The sequence below is a fragment of the Natator depressus genome, chromosome 27 (assembly GCF_965152275.1).
Source record: "Natator depressus isolate rNatDep1 chromosome 27, rNatDep2.hap1, whole genome shotgun sequence".
In the NCBI taxonomy this organism is placed as follows: Eukaryota; Metazoa; Chordata; order Testudines; family Cheloniidae; genus Natator; species Natator depressus.
The window spans coordinates 15,110,495-15,132,374 of NC_134260.1; the positions used below are offsets into that span (position 1 = coordinate 15,110,495).

The 21,880-nt window shown below is 66.0% G+C and overlaps 1 protein-coding gene across 1 annotated transcript; it reads right to left on the bottom strand.

Annotated features, from left to right (window-relative positions):
- Positions 1-5,804: 5,804 nt before the first annotated feature.
- LOC141978423 (serine/threonine-protein kinase 17A-like) lies at positions 5,805-20,244 on the bottom strand. The gene is made up of 7 exons (XM_074940503.1): positions 20,012-20,244; positions 13,850-14,062; positions 9,896-10,040; positions 9,577-9,703; positions 9,147-9,195; positions 8,231-8,410; positions 5,805-7,180 (listed from the first exon to the last, which is right to left on the bottom strand). The coding sequence occupies exons 1-7, from the start codon at positions 20,104-20,106 to the stop codon at positions 6,895-6,897; spliced, it is 1,095 nt and encodes a 364-aa protein (XP_074796604.1). The 5' UTR covers positions 20,107-20,244; the 3' UTR covers positions 5,805-6,894.
- Between the last annotated feature and the right edge of the window lie 1,636 nt (positions 20,245-21,880).

Below are 21,880 nucleotides of genomic sequence, written 5' to 3' on the forward strand. Positions count from 1 at the left end.
GGAGACCAGCCCCTGCCAACAAGTCTTTGGCTGTGGGGGACGAAAGCTCAACTTTTATATCCTCCTGGAGTGTGATTTTGGGGTTTAACAGGCCTGGGGCTGACTCGCGCTCCAGCTAGTGGCTCCCTCTGTTCTCCTCGAAGGGCAGGTGGTTCCAGCCCCGCGAGGGCGTCCTTCCCTGGGCCCAGCCTCTCACCTGAGCCGAATGCCTCCCCAAGGGGGCTGCCGAGCTGATCGGGGCTCCCACCACACAGGACAACTGGGAGGGGCTGGATCCCGCCTGCAGGGGCTGTGTTTCCCCTCCGGGCTTTCCTGAGCCCCTGCCGCAGCTGCCGGGGGGCGTCGCGTTCCAGGGCGGGCAGGGCCGAGTCGGGTTGAGCCCCGTGTTTGGGTTTCTGCGGCCTGAGATCCTTCCAGTGAAAAATGCTGCAGCTGTGGCTGGCCTCTGGCTGTTGTGAGCCCAGAGGGTCTGGCCCAGGGGTGTGCGGCCTGGAGCTCTGGATGTGGGTCCGGGGGAGGGGGCTTCTCGCTCACCCTGCACCCTGGCCCAGGGCACAGGCAGGACCCTCCCCGGGTACTTTCCTCTTGCTAACTCTGACCCCTACACTCTTGCCTCGTCCCCCTCCAAGCAGAGTTGGCTCTTCACACCTCGGTCAACACTCGCAGCTGGTTTTGTGACTGCCTGGCGCCGGTCCCTCTCCTCTCACCGCTCTGGAGCGCTCGGTCTGTCTTGGCTGGCAGGGGCCAGTCCGTGCCCGTGCCCCACTCCAGCTGTCTGGCTCCTGCAGGGAGCTGGGCCTGTCCTGGGCCCTGCTCGCCTTGCAGAAGGGCCCTGGGTTGGGTCGCCTGCAGTATCAGCCCATTGCTGGCTGTCATCTCATCGCTGGGGGGGGCTCCCCGTATAGGCCTGGCAGGGGGAGCCTAGGGAGCAAAAAACCACCAGCTAGCTTCTTCTCTAACCCAGTGACCACCCTTCCCAGGGCACCAGAAACCAGGCCCGGAGGGAGAGTCCTGCTGCCAGCAGCTGCCTCCTTCCCCTTTAGCTGCCCGTGTTGCCACCATGGCTTCCTGAGCCAGCATCCGCCTCCCGTGCCCTGCTGCTGGGGGTGCTGTAGCCGCAGCTGGTGCCCGGGCAGGGCGCTGACCCTGCGGAGCGCTGGCTGGAGACGAGGATGCCTGTGCCCGCAGCCAGCTGTTCAGAAAGCCAGAGGGAAGCCTCCAGCCAGGGCTCTGCCTGTGGAACAGATAAGTCTGTCCTGAGTGCGCCCTGGGTTATTGCAGCCAGACATGGCCCATCGGTACCATGAGGGAGCCCTGACCTCCCCCCCAGGTTTGCTGTTTCTTGGGTGTCCTCCTCTCTGGGCCTGGGGGCTCCAAGCCCAGCCCCGTCGGCTCTTGTCCCACATGCAGCAGGTCCTGCCGCGGCCTTTGGCTGAGGAGACTGCTGGCCAGCTGGCCTCTCCTGGGCAACCCCCTCTCTGCTGGCCAGAGAGGGGGAGTTGGCTAAAGGGGGGCAAGCAGTTTTCTGGGGACTTGCTTCCCCTAGGCTGATTAACCCTGTCTGCATCCACTGCCTCACCCTCCTGCCGCAGCGGGGCCAGTGTGTGGGGCTGAGGGTGGCTGGTGCTTGCTAGCCCCATGGGACTCGGGTTTTCACCCACATCCTGCGGTCTCAGGTCAGTGCTCGGCTCCCCGGGGGCGGATCCTGCTTAATTTTACTCTTTTCCTGCTGTTTTCTGCTCTTAGAGCAAATGGGGAACCCTTCCCCCACTGCTGTCCTGAGGGGCACCAGCCCTCGTGGCTGCTGATTGCTGGCTGCAGGCAGGAGCAGTGCAGCTGTGAGCCCCCAGATTAACCCATACCCTAGGGCGTGCCCCCATCTGTCTTCAATGGTCGCCCCGCCTTTGCTGGGCCGTGTTCTCAGCACCGCGGGCCCCACGCAGCCAGAGGCTGAGCTCCCTGCAGGGCCATCGCTTATCGTACTGTGCAGGCCGTGGCCCCCCCTCCAACACACCCAGCTGCTGGGGGCCCTTTATCACGCCAACTGGGCCAGCTCCACATGCTGCGTTCGGTAGAACAGTGTCCGCCGGCATGCCCTGTGCGCACGGGTGTGTCTAGGCCTGGCCCTGGGCAGCGTCTTCCCCTTCCTGGGCTGGGCGAGACCCCCACCATCGGCCGGGCCAGCCCTCAGGCCTGCACAGCTGGAGACCCAGTGACCCGCTGCACTGGGGTGTTCATGGGGGGAGCTGCCAGGGGAGGGGGCAGGGCTAGCCTGGCTCCTGCCCCGATTCTGGGCATGCTGCCTGTTGCATTAGCCTCACGGCAGCCAGGTGCAGCTCTGCTCCGGCCAGGCCCCCGGGCAATGGGGCTGGGTGAGCAGCCCCCTCAGCCACTTCCTGGGGCCCAGGAGCTGTGGGCGAGAGCAGCCTCTTGGGCCGTTGCGCCGAACCCTGCTCCGTCCTCAGGTCTCGCGTTCCTCCCAGTGCGGGCACCGGCCAGGGCCTGGGACCGCGAGGAATCCCCTGGCCTGGAGCCCAGGGTTTGGAAATAGCAGCCCGGGGGCGGGGAAGAGAGCAGGACAGTCTGTATCTCCTCTGGAGGCTCACCGCCCCTGGCAGGACACGCTGCACCCGGGCCCCTCCCCTGGAGCACAGTGCCCCTCGCCCACTAGCGCTGGCATCTCACCCTGCCCCCCGTCATGCCCTCAGCCCTGCTCCCCACTCCTCTGAACGGGGCAACAGCACCATCCCTTCCCCCCTGCCCCCACGAATGCTGGGGTGTGGGGTGCATGCCCTGCCCTGCCCTCAGTACCACAGGGGACAGGAGCCCCTAACGGCTGCAGGGGCGTTTCCTGTGCCTCAACCCCTGCCCTGCCATTTGATGGGGTTTGGCCTAGTGGGGGAAGCCCCCACCCCATTCCTCACCTGCGACTGGGGGCCCGTTTCTAAGAGAGCTGCTCAAGGCGGAGATGAAGGGAGGCCCCTGGGGCTGGCTGCTCAATCCACCTTTCCTCGCCACTTGGCGGGCTGGGCACAGCCGGGGCAGGCTGGGGCGGAGGAGGGCTTGGGGGATCCTGCACACTGCGAGGGGGATGGACAAGACCTGGGGCAACCTTGGCCAGCGCCTCAGAGCCCCTGTGGGCTAACCAGTGATGGGGCCGGGGCCCCACCTCGCAGCCTGAGCTGGGGGAAGGGGGAGGCAGGCGGGTGGCACGGAGCTACGGAGGCTGTAAATGCAGGGGCAGCTGGGGGGGCTTTGCTCACCCTCCCCCGGGCATGCCTTGTTGGCTAGCTTACCCTGCCCACCCTATGGCACCCAGCTGCCCGTGCACCTACAGCCCTGAGCGGGGCCCCAGGCTCCAGCCCTGACCTTTGTGCGGGGAGACAGCAAGGAGCCTGGCCTTTCCTCTGCGCCGAGGCGTGGCCATCGTCCTGGCATCCTCCCTGGAATACTGGCAGCCCAGAGCGCTCCGTGCCAGCTCCTGCCTGGGCCCGTGGTTCCCCTGCTCAGGGGGTGGTGTGGGCTGGGTGCCAGGGGACATACAGACGAGGTGGGGGCAGGGGTGGGCTCCTGCGCGCCAGCTCTGCCCCTGAAAATGCCCAGGGCAGAGTCAGCAGGAAAAGGGGCAGAGGGGGGAGCTGCCTGCTCCCCATCCCAGCCTGGACCAGGGCCCCAGCCACCGCTGGTGCCGCACTGCCCTCTCCTGGCCAGCCCCAGCCTCCATTCCCGGCTGCCTGCACCGGGCTCCCCGGCTGCAGCCCCTCGCCCTCGGCTGGGCCCAGGGGCCGCGGCTGCCCTGGCAGCAGGACAGAGCTAGGCCAGGCCTGAGTGCGAGGGGCTGTTGGCCCCGGGGAGGGACAAGCAGCTCTGCACGGAGGGATCAGGCCTGTGCATGCTGCCGCGTGCTCGCTAGGTGACAGCAGAGACCGGGACTGGTGCAGCCTCTTCAAGAGCAGGGCCTAGCGCTGGCGCCTGCCCGCCCTGGGGCTGCACCTGCAGCTGGGATGCCCCACACCCAGCCAGGGGGTCAGATCACAGCGGGAGCACAAAGGCTGCAGGGCAGAAATGGGGGGAAAATGGCTCCTGGGGACTCACCCCAGAGAGTACTGGGCAGCTGGGACCCAGACCCAGTGCAGACAGCGCTGGGCAAAGCCTGGATTGCTGAGTGGAGCTCCCGGGGGTTGGCTCCCTGGAGCAGGGGAGTCCTCGCTCGCTTGGATTTTTAAATCTCGGGGGGGCTTGAGGGCCTCACACTGCCTGCCACTTCGAGCATCAGCCTCCCTCCTGGCACAGCGGGCAGGCAGCCAATCAGCTCGTGGCCACGTGGCTGGGGTCCATGGGGCGGGAGCAGAGCTCCCACAGGCAGGCGCCCCCAAGGGGCAGCTGCAGTGCTTGGGGGCCATTGGTGCCATGTGGAGCCCCCCAAGTGGTAAGAAAGCCCCAAAGTGGGTCAGAGCCCCTGTGCTCAGCCGCAGGCCCCAGGGAGGAGCTGCGGGGGTGCTGGCCATTCATCCAGGGCACGTGGCCATGAGAGCCTTGTGGGGCACAACCCCTGTGCAGGAAGCCTGGATTGTTGGGGGGCGCTGGGTGTGTGGGCTGCATGTACCTGGCAGGGGCTGGGTGCATGGAGATGGGCTGCCCAGCAGGCACTGGGTGCTAGCAGGAACTTGCCTACCAGGGCTGTGCGGGGCTCCAGGAAATTGGAGCCACTTAGCTCCTCACTGCACCTTATGTGGGAGCAGAGACTGATGAAGCTGCCCTGTGCAACCCGCCGACCTGGGGGGAGGTGGCTCGGCCACCAAGCCCTTGCCCCAGGAGCTGAGGCAGGGGAGCTGGAGGAAAGAGCCAGCCCCAGGGAGGATGGGGAGGTGGGTGCCCGGGTTTGTTCCTTCTGCCCTAGGTCCCAGCTCCTGTGCAGTGCAGCCACACGCAGGGCTGGGCATGGGTCAGGCCATGGACCACCAGTGCCAGCTACGCCGGCTGAGATGGGGGCATCACTTGTGCTGCCATGTGCACATCCTCAGAGCCACGGGGCATTTCCTGGGTGCATTCCAGGGGAAAGGGGTGAACCAGTGCCCGCCTGGCAGAGCAGCAAACCGTGCTGAGCTCCCCTGGGTGGCTCCTGAGCCCAGCAGCACCGTGCCGCCCAGGTGGGATTGTGATGCTGGGCTGTTGTCATGGCCCTGGCAGGGAGTCAGGTGCTCAGCACTTCAGGCTAGGAGCTGCCTGGCCCAGCCCTGCCACGCGGGCACTGGGGGCTACGAGTCAATGGCCATCTGCTCTGCCATGGCTCCCAGGAGCTCGCCGCACCGGGGAACGCACCGCCCGTCCTATGCACCGCGGGGGCTGAGCCCACCTGTGCCGGCCGGAACTGCAGCCCCGACGGGGCCTCAGCCCTCAGCGGCTGGGGGAGCCTCTGCAACCTGCTCACTTCAAAGCCAGGGATTGCGAGGCCAGAGTCAGCAGGTCACTGGGGCCTGGGACACTGCTCCTCCCCGTCCCATTGCACTGGCAGCCCCCCCTTGCCCTGCCCAAACTGCTCGCATGGAGCCCGGGCTTGCATCTGGCGGGGAGAGGCAGGCAGTGGGCCCTGCTGGGGTGGCCGTAGCCCTGGGGCAGAGGCCGGTTGTGCCAGCCCTAGCTAGGCTCTGTGCCTGCCTGGGTGAGTGTGTGGGGCCCCTGTGGGGCATGGGGCCCATGGGAATCCCCTGGGGGAGGAGCTATAACATTTTTAGAGAGAGAAACTTTAATCCTTTATTTCAAAGCCATGAAGCAACCACGTGGCAAGCGGCAGCACCTGGCAGCGCGGCCGCAGCATCCGCCAAGCCCAGCGCCGGGCGCGGCTGCAGCTGGGAGCGCCAGGCCCTGGCTGCTGCCCCAACGGGCTGCCCTGAGCGGGAGCCCAATGGCACCACCTGCTGGGCCAGGCGCCCGCTGGCAGGAGCTCCCGGTTCGGTCCCTGCCTGGCGGCCTGATGCCAAGGTGTGAACGCAGGCAGACCGTGGGCTGCTCCAGTTTCCCCTGCAATCGGCACCTGGAGCGTCAGTGGAAATCTGGTGGCACTACCACCTCCTGGTGCCACCTGCCCCTTGCCCTCACCAGGGCTCTCCACGCGTCCAGCACGTTGGCACAGAACAGTGAGTCACTGCGGCCCAGTGGACCTCCCCCCGGCCCAAGTGGACCAGTACATTATTTGCTAATTCAGAAACAAGAGGCAAAGCTTGGGTCTGCTGCTGGGTGGGGCGGGGCCAGGCCGTGGGGCCCTTCCATGCCCCACACCAGGACGGGGGGGCATCCCTGTGCCGTAGCCCCCAAATGGAGCTTCCCGGGTTCGGAGCTGAAGCAGCCTCCGCCCCGCCAGGCCCTGTGCTCCCGCCAGCAGCTGCTCTGCCCAACTCTGGGGGAAGCTGCCGCAGATTTCGGTTTGCAGTTTGAATTGTGGGGATCTAGGGGTGACCCCCAGGGCTTTTCCAAGGTGTTTGTCTCCCATATAGGCCACAGGGGCTCGGTCTCCTCCTGCAGCCGCTGCCTGGTCCAGCTCTGTGGGGCAGTGACCCCAAGCTCCTGCTGGTAACGGGTGCTCCTGTCCCCCATCACTGACAGTGGGGGGCTCCCCTCCCCCCCAGTGACCCAACCTATCCCGTCTGGCAGGCTCCGTCCTCCCCCGCAGCGCTATGTACACGGGAGCCGCGGCTGCGGGGCAGAGCGACCCAGGTGCCTGTCTGCCTCCCCCGGGACCGAGGCAAAGCTGCTCCTGCTCCCAGGGAGGCCACCCCTCCAGGGGTCCGTCCCTCCCGAGTCCGGGGCAGGCTCGGAAATGTGCCCAGCAGGCCCATGGCGAGTCCTGCTCGCTGCTCTCCAAGGCAGCAGGCAGAGGGGGCGCGGGCGGCCGGCTCAGCACACCAGCTCCTGGGCAATCTCCTGCAGGGCTGGGAACGGCTTCCGCGCCCCAGGCAGCTCCGTCTCCCGCCCCTCCAGGCCCCCCAGCTGCCGGCAGGGGCAGGGCATGGTGTAGGAGGCCACCAGCACCAGCTCCTTGTCCTCCTCGGGGCCACTGCTGCCCTCGCTCGCCGGGGCCTGCTCTGTCTCAGCCCGCACCGGGGACACCAGCTCCACCGCCGAGGCTGGGGCCGGGGCCAGCCAGGGGTGCTGGAGGCACTGCTCGGCCTTGGCCCGCTTCCTGCGGGCAGGAGGGAGGGGATTAGTGCTCTCAGCCCAGGAGTCCTCGGCCCTACCCCTGCGACTGCCCCCAGCCCGCATCGCTGCCCCGGGGCTGCTCTGCCTTCCCGTAGCTCCGAGAGCCCGGCCTTCCTCCCACACCGTGCTCGCATCAGTGGTGACAGCCAAGCAACGAGCCCCCTCCCCAGGGACACCAGCGAGGCCAGCTCCAGGGCTGATCTCCCCAGGTGCCGGGAGCGAGTATTTGGCAGGAGGCTCTGGCCCGGGTGCCACATGCCTGAGGCTGGCGTGGCAAGGTGTGACGAAGTGGGACTGTTCTTAATGTTTCCTCTGAATAGTGTGGGGGTGCCTCAGTTTCCCCTATGCAGTTCTTAAGTATCTAGGGGGTGGGGTAAGGGTGTATGATCACTGCAGAGCCCTAGAGGACAGGTGTGTGCAGGGGTCTGGACACAGAGAATGGCCGACACCCTGTTTCCTGGCCACTGATGGCCTGGGCCCTTCCCCCCTGCAAGGTGAGAGCTAAAGGGTTGGAGAACAAAGGAATCAGGTGACCTCCTGGCCCAGGAAAGAAACAAAGCTCAGAGGAGGAGGGGCTGGAGGGAGTTTCAGTTTGGGGCTGGCTGGAGACATGGAGTGAAGGGCAGGCGTGGTTGTCTGGCTCACTGTCCCCCAAAATGGACCCAGCTGAGGGGTCCTGTTCTCTGCACCTACAAGCTCTGTGTTAGACCATGTTCCTGTCGTCTAATAAACCTTCTGTTTTACTGGCTGGCTGGGAGTCCCGTCTGACTGCGAAGTTGGGGGCAGGACCCTCTGTCTTCCCCAGGACCCCGCCTGGGCGGACTCGCTGCGGGAAGCGCCCGGAGGGGCAGAGGATGCTGAATGCTCTGAGGTCAGACCCAGGAAGGTGGGAGCCGGGTGAGCTGTGTGTCCTGCAGACAGGCTGCTCCCAGAAAGGAGACTTCCCCAGAGTCCTGCCTGGCTTCATGGGGAGCAGTTCCAGAGCATCGCCCGGGGACGCCGTGACACAAGGCCAGGGGGCAGCGGCAGGTACCTGGGGTTCTTGATGAGCAGGGAGCGGATGAAGTCGATGGCCTGGGCAGAGATGCCCTGGAAGACGTCGGGCGGGAACTGCACGTTCACCTGCGAGATGTTCAGGAAGGTCTCCTGCTTGGTGTCACCCAGGAACGGCGACTCGCCCGTCAGCATGACGTAGGTCAGCACCCCGACACTCCTGGGGAGAGGCCCTGGGGTCAGAGCCCGCGGGGAGCCCAGCGGGCCAGGGCCTGGCTCCCACCGGCGTTAGCCGCCTGGTCTGTGGGTGACGGGAGGAGCAGCCGACAGGGTGGCACAGCCCCCGCAGCCGAGGCCAGACCCATGAGACTCGGTGGCTGTGCTCACCTCCCGGCCCCTCCCCAGGCTGAGCCCCCTGGCACCCCCACGCCTCTGCCGGACGCTGGCAGGTTCACAACCATAGGCTGAGAGTCCTTCCCAGAGCTGGGGGGGCCGATGGAGGGGACCTAGCCCTGTACACCCCCCCCCCAGCCCCCCAGCAGGCCCCAACTGCAGTACTGGTCATGCCACAAGTGGGCACTGCACCCCTCCACTGGGTGAGGGGCCGAGGACACTGGGGGCGGGGCAGGGCAGGGCAGGGCAGGGCAGGGCAGAGCGCTTTCTGGGGGGAGAGTATCGGCAGGGGCAGGGGAGATTCGCGCCCTCTCCCGGGGTGCCCCGTGCCAGGACAAGCAGGAACTCAGCTCCGCAGATGATGCACCGCAAGCAAACGCTGCAGCTACCTGGTGACCTGTGGCAGGGGGACGCCACCAGCCGCCTCTTAGCACCGGCCCCCCCGTGTGCCGTTACCCTGCCCCCGCCCCACAGGAGAAAGGACAGACCCTCCACCCTGACCCACAACAGGCCAGAGCTGACGCGTGCCCCTAGGAGAGAGCAAAGGGACCCCAGAAACCTACCACATGTCGGTGGCTGTGCTGATGGGCTCGTAGCTCAGGACCTCGGGGGCTGCAAAGGGAAACGTACGGGAGTTACGGGCCCTGCCGCTGGTGCCAGCCTCTGCCAGCGACTCTGCCCCGGGGTGAGGAGGGCGCCCAGGCCGGCAGCGGGGGGCACTGGAGGGGGCAGCAGCTGCGCAGCGAGCTCAGCACAGGGCTGAACCGGCTCGGGGTGGGGTGGCAGGACCCATGCCCAGTGCCCGTCTCTGCTGGAGCGAGGTGCCAGGGCCCTTGGGCACATGGCTCAGAACCCAGGCACTTGGGGCAGATTCACCCCCGTGAGTGCACGGCCGTTGTCTGCAGCCCGACAGGGATGGTCCCGTCCCCCCCATCCCCGCCCCCTTCCCCCTGCCCGTCCCCGGCCTCTGCTGCCAGCCGCGGTGCCACTTACCCACGTACTCCGGCGTGCCCAGAATCTCGCGCACCTCCCGCACGGCGTCCACCCGGCGCGACAGCCCGAAGTCCACAATGCGGATGTCGCCCAGGGGGCTGCTGCTGGTCAGGAGGATGTTCTGGGGCTGCGGGGCAGGGGCAGGGAGTGAGCCGAGGGCAGGGGCCCTGGTGCCGGGGCAAGGGGAGGCTGCTGGGGGAACCAGCCCTTTCCAAGCTTGTGTCCATCACACCGCCCTCCCGGACGCCCCCAGCAAGGCAGGTGCCAGCCCCGCCTCGGGCAGGAACAGCCGCCCTCCCCCGCCCGGCCTCGCCGGTACCTTCAGGTCCAGGTGGACGACGTTGTTCTGGTGCAGGTAGGCGACGCCGCGCAGGATCTGCCGCACCAGCCGGATCACGTCCCGCTCAGTGAAGGCCTCGTCCTGCTCCGCCACGCACTGCTGGAAGATCTCCCCGCCGGCCGCGCTGGGGGGGGACGGCAGGTGAGGGGGGACAGAGCCCTGCCGGCAAATGCTCCCGCCAGCACCTGCATGTGCTCCCCTGCCCAGCACACGCTAACCCCCACCCCCCCAGCACACGCTAACCCCCCCCCCCGTTTTCCCCACTGCAGGCACAGCTCTGGCACCTGGTTCCCAGCCTCCCCCTCCACCCCTGGTGCTAAGCACTCGGCCCCGCTCCCCTCCAGTGCTGGGAGTCGAACCCAGGCGTCCTGAGTCTGTCTGCTTGTTTCACAAATGGCAGGCAGGCGGGGACCCCTCGGGGAAGGGCTCCACCCCCATTCCCTGCGTCAGCACAGCCCCCCCAGGGCCCCGTACCCCGGCCCCCTCCTGCCGGGATCCCAGGAGACAGCTCTTAGCAGCTCACTCTCCTGGCCCAGCTGCCGGGGCCAACACCCAGCCTGCTACTCACTGGTTATGTCACCACAGCAGCAGCCCCAGCGCCCAGAGGGCAGGGCCGTGCACGCAGCCTGGCAAGGCCCTGCCTGCCCCAGCGCCCGGCTCCAGGCCCAGCCCTGGCAGGGGGCGCAGGGAGCACGGCACCGTCCCCATGGAGCTGCTCGTTCCCACGCTGCTGACCCCAAGGTACCCCCAAACAGCCAGGATGCCGCATGTTCCTGGGCGCCCGCCGGGCTGGTTCCTCGCCCAGGGTGTCTGTTCCCAGCCTCCTGGCAAGGGGTCACAGTGCCAGGCAGGCCCAGGCTGGGAGGGAGCCAGGGGCTGGCCTGCAAGAACTGGGAGAGCCAGAAACCTCCCTGGGGAGCCTGCACCCATGGGACCAGTGAGGGCAGGAAGGGTTGGATACGGCTTCAGAGCAGGCCCCAGTCTAGGTGCCCCAGTGGGATGGGTGGGTCTTTGCCCATCCCCGGCCCTGCCACCCCAGGATCCTCTTCCCAGACTTCCCCTTTGGAGTCCAGCAATGTGCATCGTGGCAGCTAACCCCAGCACAGGCTGGCTGGCCCTTTAAAGGGAGCTGCTGGCTGCTGGCCCCAGCTGGCTGGGATCAGAGGGGTGATGGCCCTGGAGGAGCTGAGACCTCAGGTTGAGCAGAGGAACCACAGCGAGCAGCTGGGCTGGGCTGGGCCCAGCCCTGGCCCCGAGTGAGGGGCTGCAGCAGGTTGCCAGGGGCTCCGGGAAGGTGCCTGGGACGCGGGGCTCTAGTCCGGAGGCAGGGAGGTAACTCTGAGACGACTGGCCTGAAGGGAGCCCAAGTGGGGTGAAAGCAGCCTTGGTTTGTTACCCTGGAAGGGGACTGAATTCTGAGGCAGTCAGCTGGAGGGCTGAGCCCACGAGACCGGGAGTGCCTGCCATGCCAGGCTCAGCCACGCGGGAGGCTAGTGGGTAGCCACGCCCTGTGGCCCCCGTCAGAAGCCAGGAAGGGAGGGGGCAGATCATGGCTTTCTGGGGCTGCAGGGCACTGCCCCTGGTGCCCTGGCTTTGTGCGCTCGGCACACCTGAGCACAGGGGCAAGGTAGCAGCTGGCCCAGGCAGGGAGCCATGGGTTCTGTGACTGCAGGAACTGGGGCCAGTCCCCAGTGTGGGCAAGGCCACAGAGGGGTCACTCCAGGCTGAGCTGCTCCCCAAATCTGGGGGGACTCTCTAGGGGACATCAGAGGCAGTAAGGCCCAGTGGTGAGGGCCCTGGACTGGGTGTCTGAACACCTAGGTTCTACTCCTGACTTGCCATGGGACCTTGGGCCTGTTCCTTCCCTTCTCTGGTCCCCTCCCACCCTGGTCTTGTCTAGTCAGCTTGAAACCTGTAGGGCAGGGACTGTGCTCGGCTCTGCATTTGCGCACTGGGGGCCCTGATCTCGGATGCGGCTTGTCAGCCCCACTGCAGGAGCGGAGGGAGCGTGCGGACGGGCAGGTTTGCTTAGCTCACCTCATGCTGTGGTTACAGCGAGAGCAGATCACAGCCCCGTTCTGGGTGCAGAAAACACGGACAAAACCACTGGCTGCTTCTGGGAACTCGAGGCCGAGCTAGCGCCGCGTTTCAGAGACTGCCACCCACGCACCTTTCCAGCGGCCGCACAGGGCGCCGGCAGCGGGCAGGGGCCAGCTGGGGAGCAGATCCATCCGCCTTTCCAGTGGACCCAAGACCCACAGGGCCAGCGAGGCGCTTTCAGAAAATCCCCAGAGCAGCTGCAAGCTTCTGTTTCCGCCTGCGTGCCCAGCGGGGAGGGGTGCAGTTGCCAGGAAGGCCCAGGTCTCATGGGGTCCCCCAGCCACCTGGGCAGGTGCCTGCTGCCAGCACCACGTCAAGGGCTGTGTAATTAGCTGGGGGTGTTTATACTGGCGCAAGGGGCCCAGGGTAGCATCCATGCCCAACATGCTCGTTACCCAGATGCCCAGCCTGCCTCACGTGCCCATGGCATCGTGCCGGCAACAGCCAGCCCCAGCCCAGCCCCTCCCGCTTGTTCCAGGACCAGTGAGGGGGGTACTTAGGAGGGTCCCAGCACCTCTGGGTCACCGGTTCCGACCCGGCCTGAGTGAAGAATACCCCCTAGGCCTTGCTCCGTCCAGTCCCTACAGGGACATGAAGGTCGAGCTCTCCCTCCTCCCTGGGAGGGTGCTCCCCAGGCAGGCTGGGCTGGTACCCCTCCACACACTGCCCCGATCCACCAGCCTTTGGAGGGCAGAGCATGGGACCGTCCAGAGGCCCTGCCAGTAGCAAGAGCTCCTTTCCCACTGCAGGGGGCTGCCGGACCCATAGAACCAGCCCTCCCCCACCAACAGCACAGGGTCCCCCTTGCTCCATTCCACCCCATGATCAGCCCCACCGTCCCCTCAGCCCTGCGGTGTGTCACTCCTGTCTCCTGCTGCTCCCGTCCCTACGTCACTGTCCCGGCACCACCTGGGTCCCTTTCCCGGTAAGTGAGCCTGGCCTGGTTTGTGCAGAGGCCCCAGACAGGAAGCCACGCTCTCTGGGGACCCAGCCAGGGCCCTGTGGTGGAGCCGTGCGGGCAGGATGCGGCCCCGAGATCAGCAGCTGCCCGGAAAGAGAGCTGAGAAACGGGGCTGAGGCTGTTTCTCAGACATGCTCTGGTTAAGTCACTTCCTGCTGCGCTCAGCCCCAGCCATGCAGCCAGCCGAGGCAGCAGGTTTCAAGTGCAGGTGCCAGGCAGGGCAGGGAGCTGGTGCCCTGACACAGGCCCCACCGCAGCCTGTAGGTACCCCCTGTCCGCACTCCATGGACAGGCTGTGCTAGGACCCTGGGAAACACTTTCTAGGCTGCAGGGCCCTGATCAGAGACACCTCCCTGCAGCACCAAGGAGAATCCTCGAATATCTGGGTGGGAAGGGACCTCAGGAGGTCATCTAGTCCAACCCCCTGCTCGAAGCAGGACCAATCCCCAACTAAATCATCCCAGCCAGGGTTCGTTAAGCCTGACCTTAAAAACCTCAAAGGAAGGAGATTCCACCACCTCCCTAGGTAACCCATTCCAGTGCGTCACCATCCTCCTAGTGAAAAAGTTTTTCCTAATATCCAACCTAAACCTCCCCCACTGCAACTTGAGACCATGCCCCGCTCTGTAGAGGGTCCTGCCCCCGCCGACCCCACTGGCTGAACCAGGGAATGGGCCCAGCCTGCAGCCTTCGCGATGCAGAGCCAGGGGCGCGTACGGAAGGGCTGGGGCCGTGAGACCAGCAAAGAGGTGAGGTAGCGTGGGGCCCCTGCTGGGCTCAGCGTGGGGCCGAGGCGTGAGGGGCAGGGGGCCCTGTCTGCCCAGGCCCATGGCGGCGAGGAGCCCCGACCCGAGCCGCCGTCTGGCACTCACCACTCCAGCACCAGCACGATCTCGGCGGGCGTCTCGTAGACTTCGTGCAGATCCACCACGTGGGGGCTGCGGGCGGCCAGCTCCAGCACGGCGATCTCGTTGATGATGTCGAGCCGGCAGTCCTCGCCCTTGCGCCGCTTCCGCAGGAACTTGGCTGCGAACTCCCGGCCCGTGGCCTTCTCCAGGCACTTCTTCACCACCGCGAACTTGCCCCTGCGGAGAGGAGCCATCAGGGAACTGAGCAGGGGCTGGCCCCGGCCCCTCCATCACCACGCCCCCTCCCCACGCTGCGCGGCCCCCCTGCCCTCCCTCCCCATCTCTTCGCAGCCAGCCCCCGCCCCGGCGAGCCCCTGAGCTGTGAGAGTCACCACAAGGTGCAGCTTCCGCGACTCAGGGACCAGCGCCCCCCAGCCCTGGGCCCAACCCCTTGCCCGTCCCCCACAGGCTGTAGGGCCCACGCTCCTCTCCCCCACGGGGGTACACCCCCCTGCCCCGCCTGTGACTGAGCAGCCCCCTTTGTGCAAATGCCCCAGCCCCTGCTTCCCGCAGGAAGCTGGGGGCACAGAGATGAAGGAGCAGCCAGGCTAAGGGTGCTGGCCCGAAGGGTTTAAGCGGCACTCGGGCCAGTGAAGGAACCTTCAGCCTCCCCTGCCATGGCCTGCACCCACCGGCGGTGCCAGGCCCAGGGCGGGCGCTGACAGGGGGGCCCGGCAGGGTGGAGCATACAGGGGCCTGGGTCCGAGGGAGGGCGGAGATGGCTCTACTCAGGGCACCAGCCCTGCTGCTGAGAAGGGGGTGCACAGGCCTCCCCAGCATCATGCACCCCGACTGCCAACCCGGCCCCCAGCACTGCGGAGACCCTACAGCTCCCCTGTAGCCCCCTGAGCAGGGGTACGGCCTGGTATCCCCATTATCCACAGCTGCGTTCTGGGGCTGGAGAGTGACAGCCTGGCTGGGGACCTCTGGGACCTGCGGTATCCACAGGGCCCCCTCCCTGTGGAGGAGCACGACTTGCAGCTTAGCTCCCCCAGGGCCAGCCCCAGAGCCACTCAGATGCCCCCATCCCCCTGCCAGGGGAGCGCCCTGCAGATTTGCACCTGGGGGGAAGAAGCCACCAAGCAGGGGCAGGGGTAGCTCCCGCCCTGCAGGCAGAAGGGTCACGCGGGGCAGGGAGGAGCCAGGATCCCGGGATCTCACCGTGTAAACAGAGAGGTTCCCTGCTGCCATTTCCAGGAACCCCTCGCCTAAGGGGAACCACGTGTCCCAGGCACCAGACTCTGCTCCTCAGCGAGTGGCAGCTGGGGGCACCCCAGAACCCCAGCGCACAGGGCGCCGCAACCACAGCCCCAAGGGGAGCGGGCACAGGCCCACTTGCACTGCGCCCACCAGGCCCCAGGAGACCCAGGGACAGCAGCCAGCAGGAGCTCAGAGACCTGCCAGCACTTCCCCCACAGGCTGCTTCATGCCATACACGTGGGTCCCAACCGACCCACACGGCTCCAGCCACAACCAGACAGTGGCAGCCCCTCCTGCGAGCCAGAGGAGCCGAGCACTCACCCTCGCCCCCCAGCTCTGGCTCCAACCACCCCATAAGCCCCAGCAGAACCCGGCTTCCAGGCGAAGCCCCGGCCCAGCCCTACCAAAACTGCCCCTTGGCTACGAGAGAGAGAGAGAGACAGGGCTTTCCCGGCTGGCACAGGCCACCCCCTCCTGGCACGAAGCAGCCCCCAGCATGCAGCCCTTCACCCCTGCCAGCCGGCCCCACGCTGTGCCGTGCCGTGCCAGGAAACCGTGCATCAGCCAGCACCTTGGCCCTCGCACAGCCCGAGTCTCTCCCTGTCTCGCGTCGTTGGCCCCGAAGAAAAGCGGGAGGAAGCCAGAGCAAATTGCTCCCAATTAGCCGGAGCCACCCAGGGACCTAGCCCTTGTCCCCGGGCGTCAATTGGCGCGTCACAGGCCAGGCCACCCAGCCAGGCCCGACCTGCCACACGCAGTGTCTGGGGCCTGTCCTAGCAAGGCCCTTTTAGGGAGTTGGCCCCTCAGGCAGGCCGCCCATCCCCTGTCCACGGGCTCCAGAGACAAGTGGCCTGGGTGAGGCTAGCGAGAGATGACAGACCCCTCGCCCGGCTACTCCCCCGTTTGCACCATTGGACAGAACTGGAGAGCTGGCTCCTGCCCAGCCCCAAGCCGCTCGGCTGTTCTCAGGGCCACCTCTGGCGACAGCCGCTCGTCCCCAGAACGTTTGGAAATGGCACCGACTCAGACCATCGGGCCCAAAACCGAGAGGTTCTGACAGCTTCTGGCTGGCTGCTTGTACACAGCCAGGAAGCTCCACCCCCCGCCCACAGCTCTGCCAGGGCCCCTCAGTCCTGCCCGCAGCCCCCTGCCAGCCCAGCCCTGGTGCCCTTTGCTCACACCCCAGCTCCGTCCCAGCAGGGAGTCCCCCTTTGGGAGCTGGCTCTCCACTGGCACACAACCTGCCCTGGGTCCCAGGGCTCTCCAGGGACCACTGGGGCGTGGGCTAGTCCAATTCACTGTTCAGCTGGCCCCAGCCACTATGGCACCTGGCGACTGGCAGGAGCATGGCAGGACTCCCCTCTCTGAGCCCGGGGCTCCCTGCGGGTCATTGACACCCTGCAGCAGGCATGGGCAGCAGCCGCTCTGCACCCTCCTGGGCTGGGCCAAGCAGTTGGGGGGGGGGCCCTTCCTCCAGGATGAACCCTCCAGTTTATTGCCATGCAGCCTGGGGACCCTGGGAGCCCCTGGCCTCCCTGGTCAGGTGCACAGAGAAGTGGGGCAGGAGCAGCGACTGGAATTCCAGCCCAGGGGGATGCCCTTTGCCTCCCTCCCAGCAGCCCCAGAGCCCTTTGCTCCAGCCACCACCCAGCTAGAGGAGCTCCCTTCCCAGGAGATCAACCAGCTGTCTCCCCCATGTGCCCAGCCTGGGCTGACCCAGGATTCACGGCCTCCCGTCCCCAGGAGCCTGTTCATTGCCCCTGAGCGAGCGGAAATTGGACACGAGTGCGTCGCGCTGCAGGAACGTTTCATGCCGCAGCGGGTCAGCATCTCGCTCTCTCCCTGCAGCACGAGGAGTTGACACCCCCCACCCCAACTGCTCCTCACTGGACCCCACAGCCAGGGCAGCTGAAGGAGACCCAAGCCCCTACTCTGCAGACCCACACTGTGGGGCTCATCCCCAGGGTGTCCTGTGCTAAGCTGGGGCAGATGAGACAAGATCCGCCTGGAGCCACTTCTCCTCCTGCAGGAAATGAGCCACCTGCTTCCATGGCTTGTGCTCCCAAAGCCAGAGAGGCAGCCACAGCCAGCGAGCTCCTGAGGATGATGCAGGGAGCAGGCCAGGGGCTAGGTGCCCGAAAGGAGCCCCCCGCTTCTGCTTCCCTCTGTGCCCAGGAAATGCAGGGACCAGCAAGCTCCCAGCTCTGTGCTCAGCTGGACTCCTGGGTGGGTCCTCGAAGTGTTGCTCAGATCAGACAGTGCCAGGGGATGGACATGGGGGCTGTGCAGCCCAGCAGGGCCCAGCTGCTTTGAACCCAGCACTCTGGGCTCACAGGTGCCACCCAATGGGCAGGTGTTTCCCCATAAGACTGGATTTGGTTCATCTTGGCTCCTCCTTATGCACCTCCCAGGCCAGCCTGATGTGCCGACCCCACTCGAGAGAGACCCAGAACAGGAATGGCTGGGAGAGGGGGCTGTCAGTCAAGATTGTGGGGCACCAGAAGAGCTTGTGTCTAGGGAGCTCGGGTGAGTAGCAGGGGCTGCAGGTCGGGGTAGAGAGGCATCAGTAGAGCTGTTGCAGGAAGCTTGCCTAGGACCAGGTCCGGCTCCAGCCATGGGCAGTTTGTCTCTCACTTTCACAAGCTCGAAACTTCATGCTTAAATTCTTCTTTAAAAAAAGCATAAGGAGAGCAAGAGCCACTCCCTGAGGGGCGGGGAGGGGCTACACAGCCACCCACTAGGGGTCTCTCGGCTCGTCCCAGAGGTACAAGGACTGTGCACTGGGCTGGACACTGGAGACCTGGGTTCAGTTCCCATCTTTGCCACAGACTCCCCATGTGACCTTGGCTGCGTCCCTTCATCTCTCTGGGCCTCAGTCCCTGGCGGTGGCATGGAGATGATTGTTCCCTTCCTCACAGGGAGGCTGGGGGGACACAATCCACCAGTGACTGTGAGGCTCAGACACTGGGGCGGGGCAGCTGGGCCTATCTCGTGGCTCTGCCAGAAACAGGGCCGCACTGGCCCCTGGGCCACAGGCACAGACGGAAAGGAGGCCCTGCGGGCTGCTCCCAGGGTGACGTTCTCAGGGTCGGAAGGTGGGGGCAGCCTCTGTGCTACCATCCCCTTGCTGAGGGCAGGCAGCAGCCAGTGTGGACTAGGGCAAGAGGCGGCTGGCACAATGGCTCAGACAGGGTGAGATGCCAAGTCCTGGCCCAGGCCGCGAGGGCATCAGGCTCCGGCTCAGAAATAGCCTCCGCCACAAGAACCCAGCTGCAGCCGTCTGTCCCGGACAGACTGTGCTGCTAAAGATAGCCAGGGTGGGTACCGGCTCCGGCCTCAGCCCTGGGGAATCCAGGGCTGCTTTCAGAGTGCCAGCAGCCTGCTAAACACAGAGAGCTCCCCCATGCCGGTGGCTGCTCGTGCTATGCCCAGGGCACGCCACCTGCCCAGCACCCATTGACTCCGCTCTGTGCAGAGCCGCACGCCACAGGGAGATTGGTCTCCTCTTCGCTAGCAGGAACTCAACAGGTAGCAAGGGACTTGCTCTGAGCAAGAAACCGCACCGCGCTCGGCTTCCGACAGTCTGCAGAGCACTGAAATGCTGGGGAGCCTCCCTGCAACCAGCTCCCCCGGCCTGACATGGGGCAGCTACAGCCAAACGGCACTTCAGTGGCGGGAAAACCAGCATCTGACAAAGCCAGGCGCCAGGGGGAAGGTCTCAGAGAGATGGGGGTGCAGGGCTCTCTGCCCCGTGGGTGGAGGGGGGAGGGACAGTTACAGGCTCCCTGCCTGGGGGCGGGGGGAGGGTTACAGGCTCTCTGACCAGCGGAGGGCTCTCTGCCCCCGTGTGTGGCTGCGGTTTGTGCAACAAGAGATTCTTCCTTCACCAGAAGCTGCTGTATTTCCTTCCCCTCCCCCAGACGCCACAGCCCGACCTGGGCACTTTCGGTTGGTGCCAGAAGCACCAGCGAAGCGAGGAGATGGGCAGGAAAGGCCCTTTCCATGCCCCCCACGGGTTATTTCAGGCCCCAGAGGGGAGGGGGATCCCAGTGGCATCCCCCCCATGCCCCAGTCCGTGCTGTGCCCGGCTCCCTGCTGCAAGCCTGGCTCAGGGGTCAGCTGAGGACACTGGCGGTGCCTGCAAGGAGGCCTCCCCATGCCTGCTCCAGGCGGCAGAGTGAGAGACAAACCCCAAGGGCCCGGCGGCATCTGGCGGTTCCATCACCTCCTCTGCCGTCCCCGGCTCTCAGCCAAGAGCTGCTGCCACAACCTGCAGGGCCCCGGGCTCAGGGCCTGTCCCCTGCCTCAGTGGCCCTGGGCTGTGACGCCCACGGGGGCAGCTTTGTTCAGCGCTCCCCGCACGTGGGCGCCAGCAGCGCGGCCCCAGCGAGGCCACACACATCGCGCCCCCCCGGGGGCCTGGAGCCTGCTACCAACTTCCACCGCGCACTCGCGGCCCCCACCGCGGGCGCTCGCAGCCGGGGGGCGAGGCCCCAAAACAGCGCTTGGCCTACGCGTCCCCAGGCCGAGACACCCGGGCCATTCACACACACACACCGCGACACCCGGGCCACTGACACACACACACACAGTGACACACACGCACAGCGACATCCATGCCATTGACACACACACACACAGTGACATCCGTGCCATTCACTCACAGCAACACACACCCCCCCCCCCCAGCTAATTCACACACTGCTCAACCAACTCAAGCACAAGCTGAGCGGTCACACACACACACACACACACACTGACACACGTACAAAGTGAAACACACACACCGACAGTCACACACACACACACACACACCCCGCACCTGCCAGACTCAGCCCCCCTCTCCTTGCTGCGGGCCGGTGACTGCGGGGCGAGCGGGTCCCTAGCCTGGGGGCACCATGGGGGACCCCTCCAGCCCCCGCTCACCTGCCCAGCTCCCGGCCCAGCAGCGTGTAGCTGTCGGCGAAGCGCTCCGTGCGGATGCGGGTCTGGGTGTGGGCGGCCATGCCCTGGCGGCTCATGCTGGACGGGGCGCCCAGGGGACGCTGCCGAGACGCTCGGGTCCCGGTGCTGGCCCCGTCCCAGGCGAGGGGGAAGCGGCTCTGGACGGGTCGGTCCCGAGGCCGGGGGCAGCTCTGGTGTGCAGCGAAGTCTGGCTCGGCAGGGCCGGGGGGGGCCGCTCAGCCCCGTCGGCGTCTCCTCCTCCCGGGGGCGGCTCCAGGCCCGGTCCCTCCCCCTGCCTCTGCGGCGGCGGCTCGCTGGGGATGGGGGGGTCCGTGCTGCAGACAGCGCGTGGGACGGGACGGGCCCCCACGAGAGACCCCCCCAGCCACGGGGACACACCTGGGGACCCTGGACGTGGGCACCCAGGTGAGGCCTCCTTGGGGAGGGGCAGCTCTGCGCCCCCTCCTGGGCTGGGGAGCAAATGGGGGGGCTGCAGCTTTGGCCCCAGGGAGCTGGGGGCAGCCCCGGTAGTAACAGTTCTCAGCACTGGCCAGAGGCAGAAGCACCCCCTCTCCCCCGGTACCCGCCCCCCACACCTGCCCCTGCCCCTGCCCCCAGCTCGCTCCCCAACCCAGGACCGGGTATCTGCCTCCATACAAAACAGAAACAGGCCTGAAGGCCGCAGGCAGGAGCAGCCCTACAGTAACAAAGCCTTGTTTGTTAGGTGTGTTATAGTCGACCCTACGATAACAAACCCTTGTTATTGAGTATGTACTACGGTAACAGGCCCCGGCCCCACTAGAGTCAGGCATTGCAGAGGCTCGTGGGACACTCACGGTCTAGCATGCCAGAGGAATGACAAAGCCAGAGGTAAGAAGGGAGGTTTCACAGACATTCCTCCAGAGAGCAATTCTGGTGCCCTCAGCAGCATCCAAACAGACCGTGAACAAGCACCGGCGCCCTCTTCACCTTCTCCGCCAGGACAAGCTACACAGGCTCCCTCTCCCGTGTGCTCTAATGGAGCTTGGGGACAGGGAGCGGTTGGTGCACAGGTGGGGCAAGGTTTGCATTGGGTTCTCCCCCATCCCCACCCCCTGCAGCACTGCCCATGTGTTTCTGGCTCCGCGATCCTGGTGCTTAATGAGCTGCCGCAGAGAACCCCCATGAGGCAAGTGTGCAAAGCCCTGACAGGCTGCAGGGGTCTGGAGCAGGCCCTCACGGGACAGCTGCCACTGCACTTCAACTGAGACTGGCCACCCGCCCTACACCCAGGGTGAATTTCACCCCGTCTGCTCAGAATTCCTCCCCGGTTACTAATCCATAAGGAAACTGGCACCTGACACCACACTTGGGAACCCCTGTAGATCACAGTTAATTACAGGACGTGGGGACGTCATCTCAATTATAATTATAACGCTCTGTCACTGCCTGGGATTGCTCCAGACAGAGCTGTGAGGGAGAAGGATGCTTCTGAGCTGCGATGTAACAGAGGAAATGACTCCGAGTGGGGGCTGGGTGGGTGGAGCAGAACCAGTGAGAGAGACACCCTCACCCCCTGCGATCGACCAGCGCTGCAAACACAGGCACTGGGGCAGCAGCGTCGCGGGATCCGGCATCCAGCACTGGGATCTCTGGGCTCTTTCATGCCGACAGCTCAGCTGCAGGGGGGCCTGGTTATGAGACGAACGTGCGGCTGGAGAAGGCACAGAGAAGAGCTACAAAATGACTCAAGGGGTTTGGAGGAAATGTGGTACAGCGAGAGACTCAAAGAGCTCAAGCTGGTTAGCGTCCCCAAGAGACAACTGAGCGGGGACTCGAGCACGGCATGTTTCACAGGGAGAAAATTCCCGG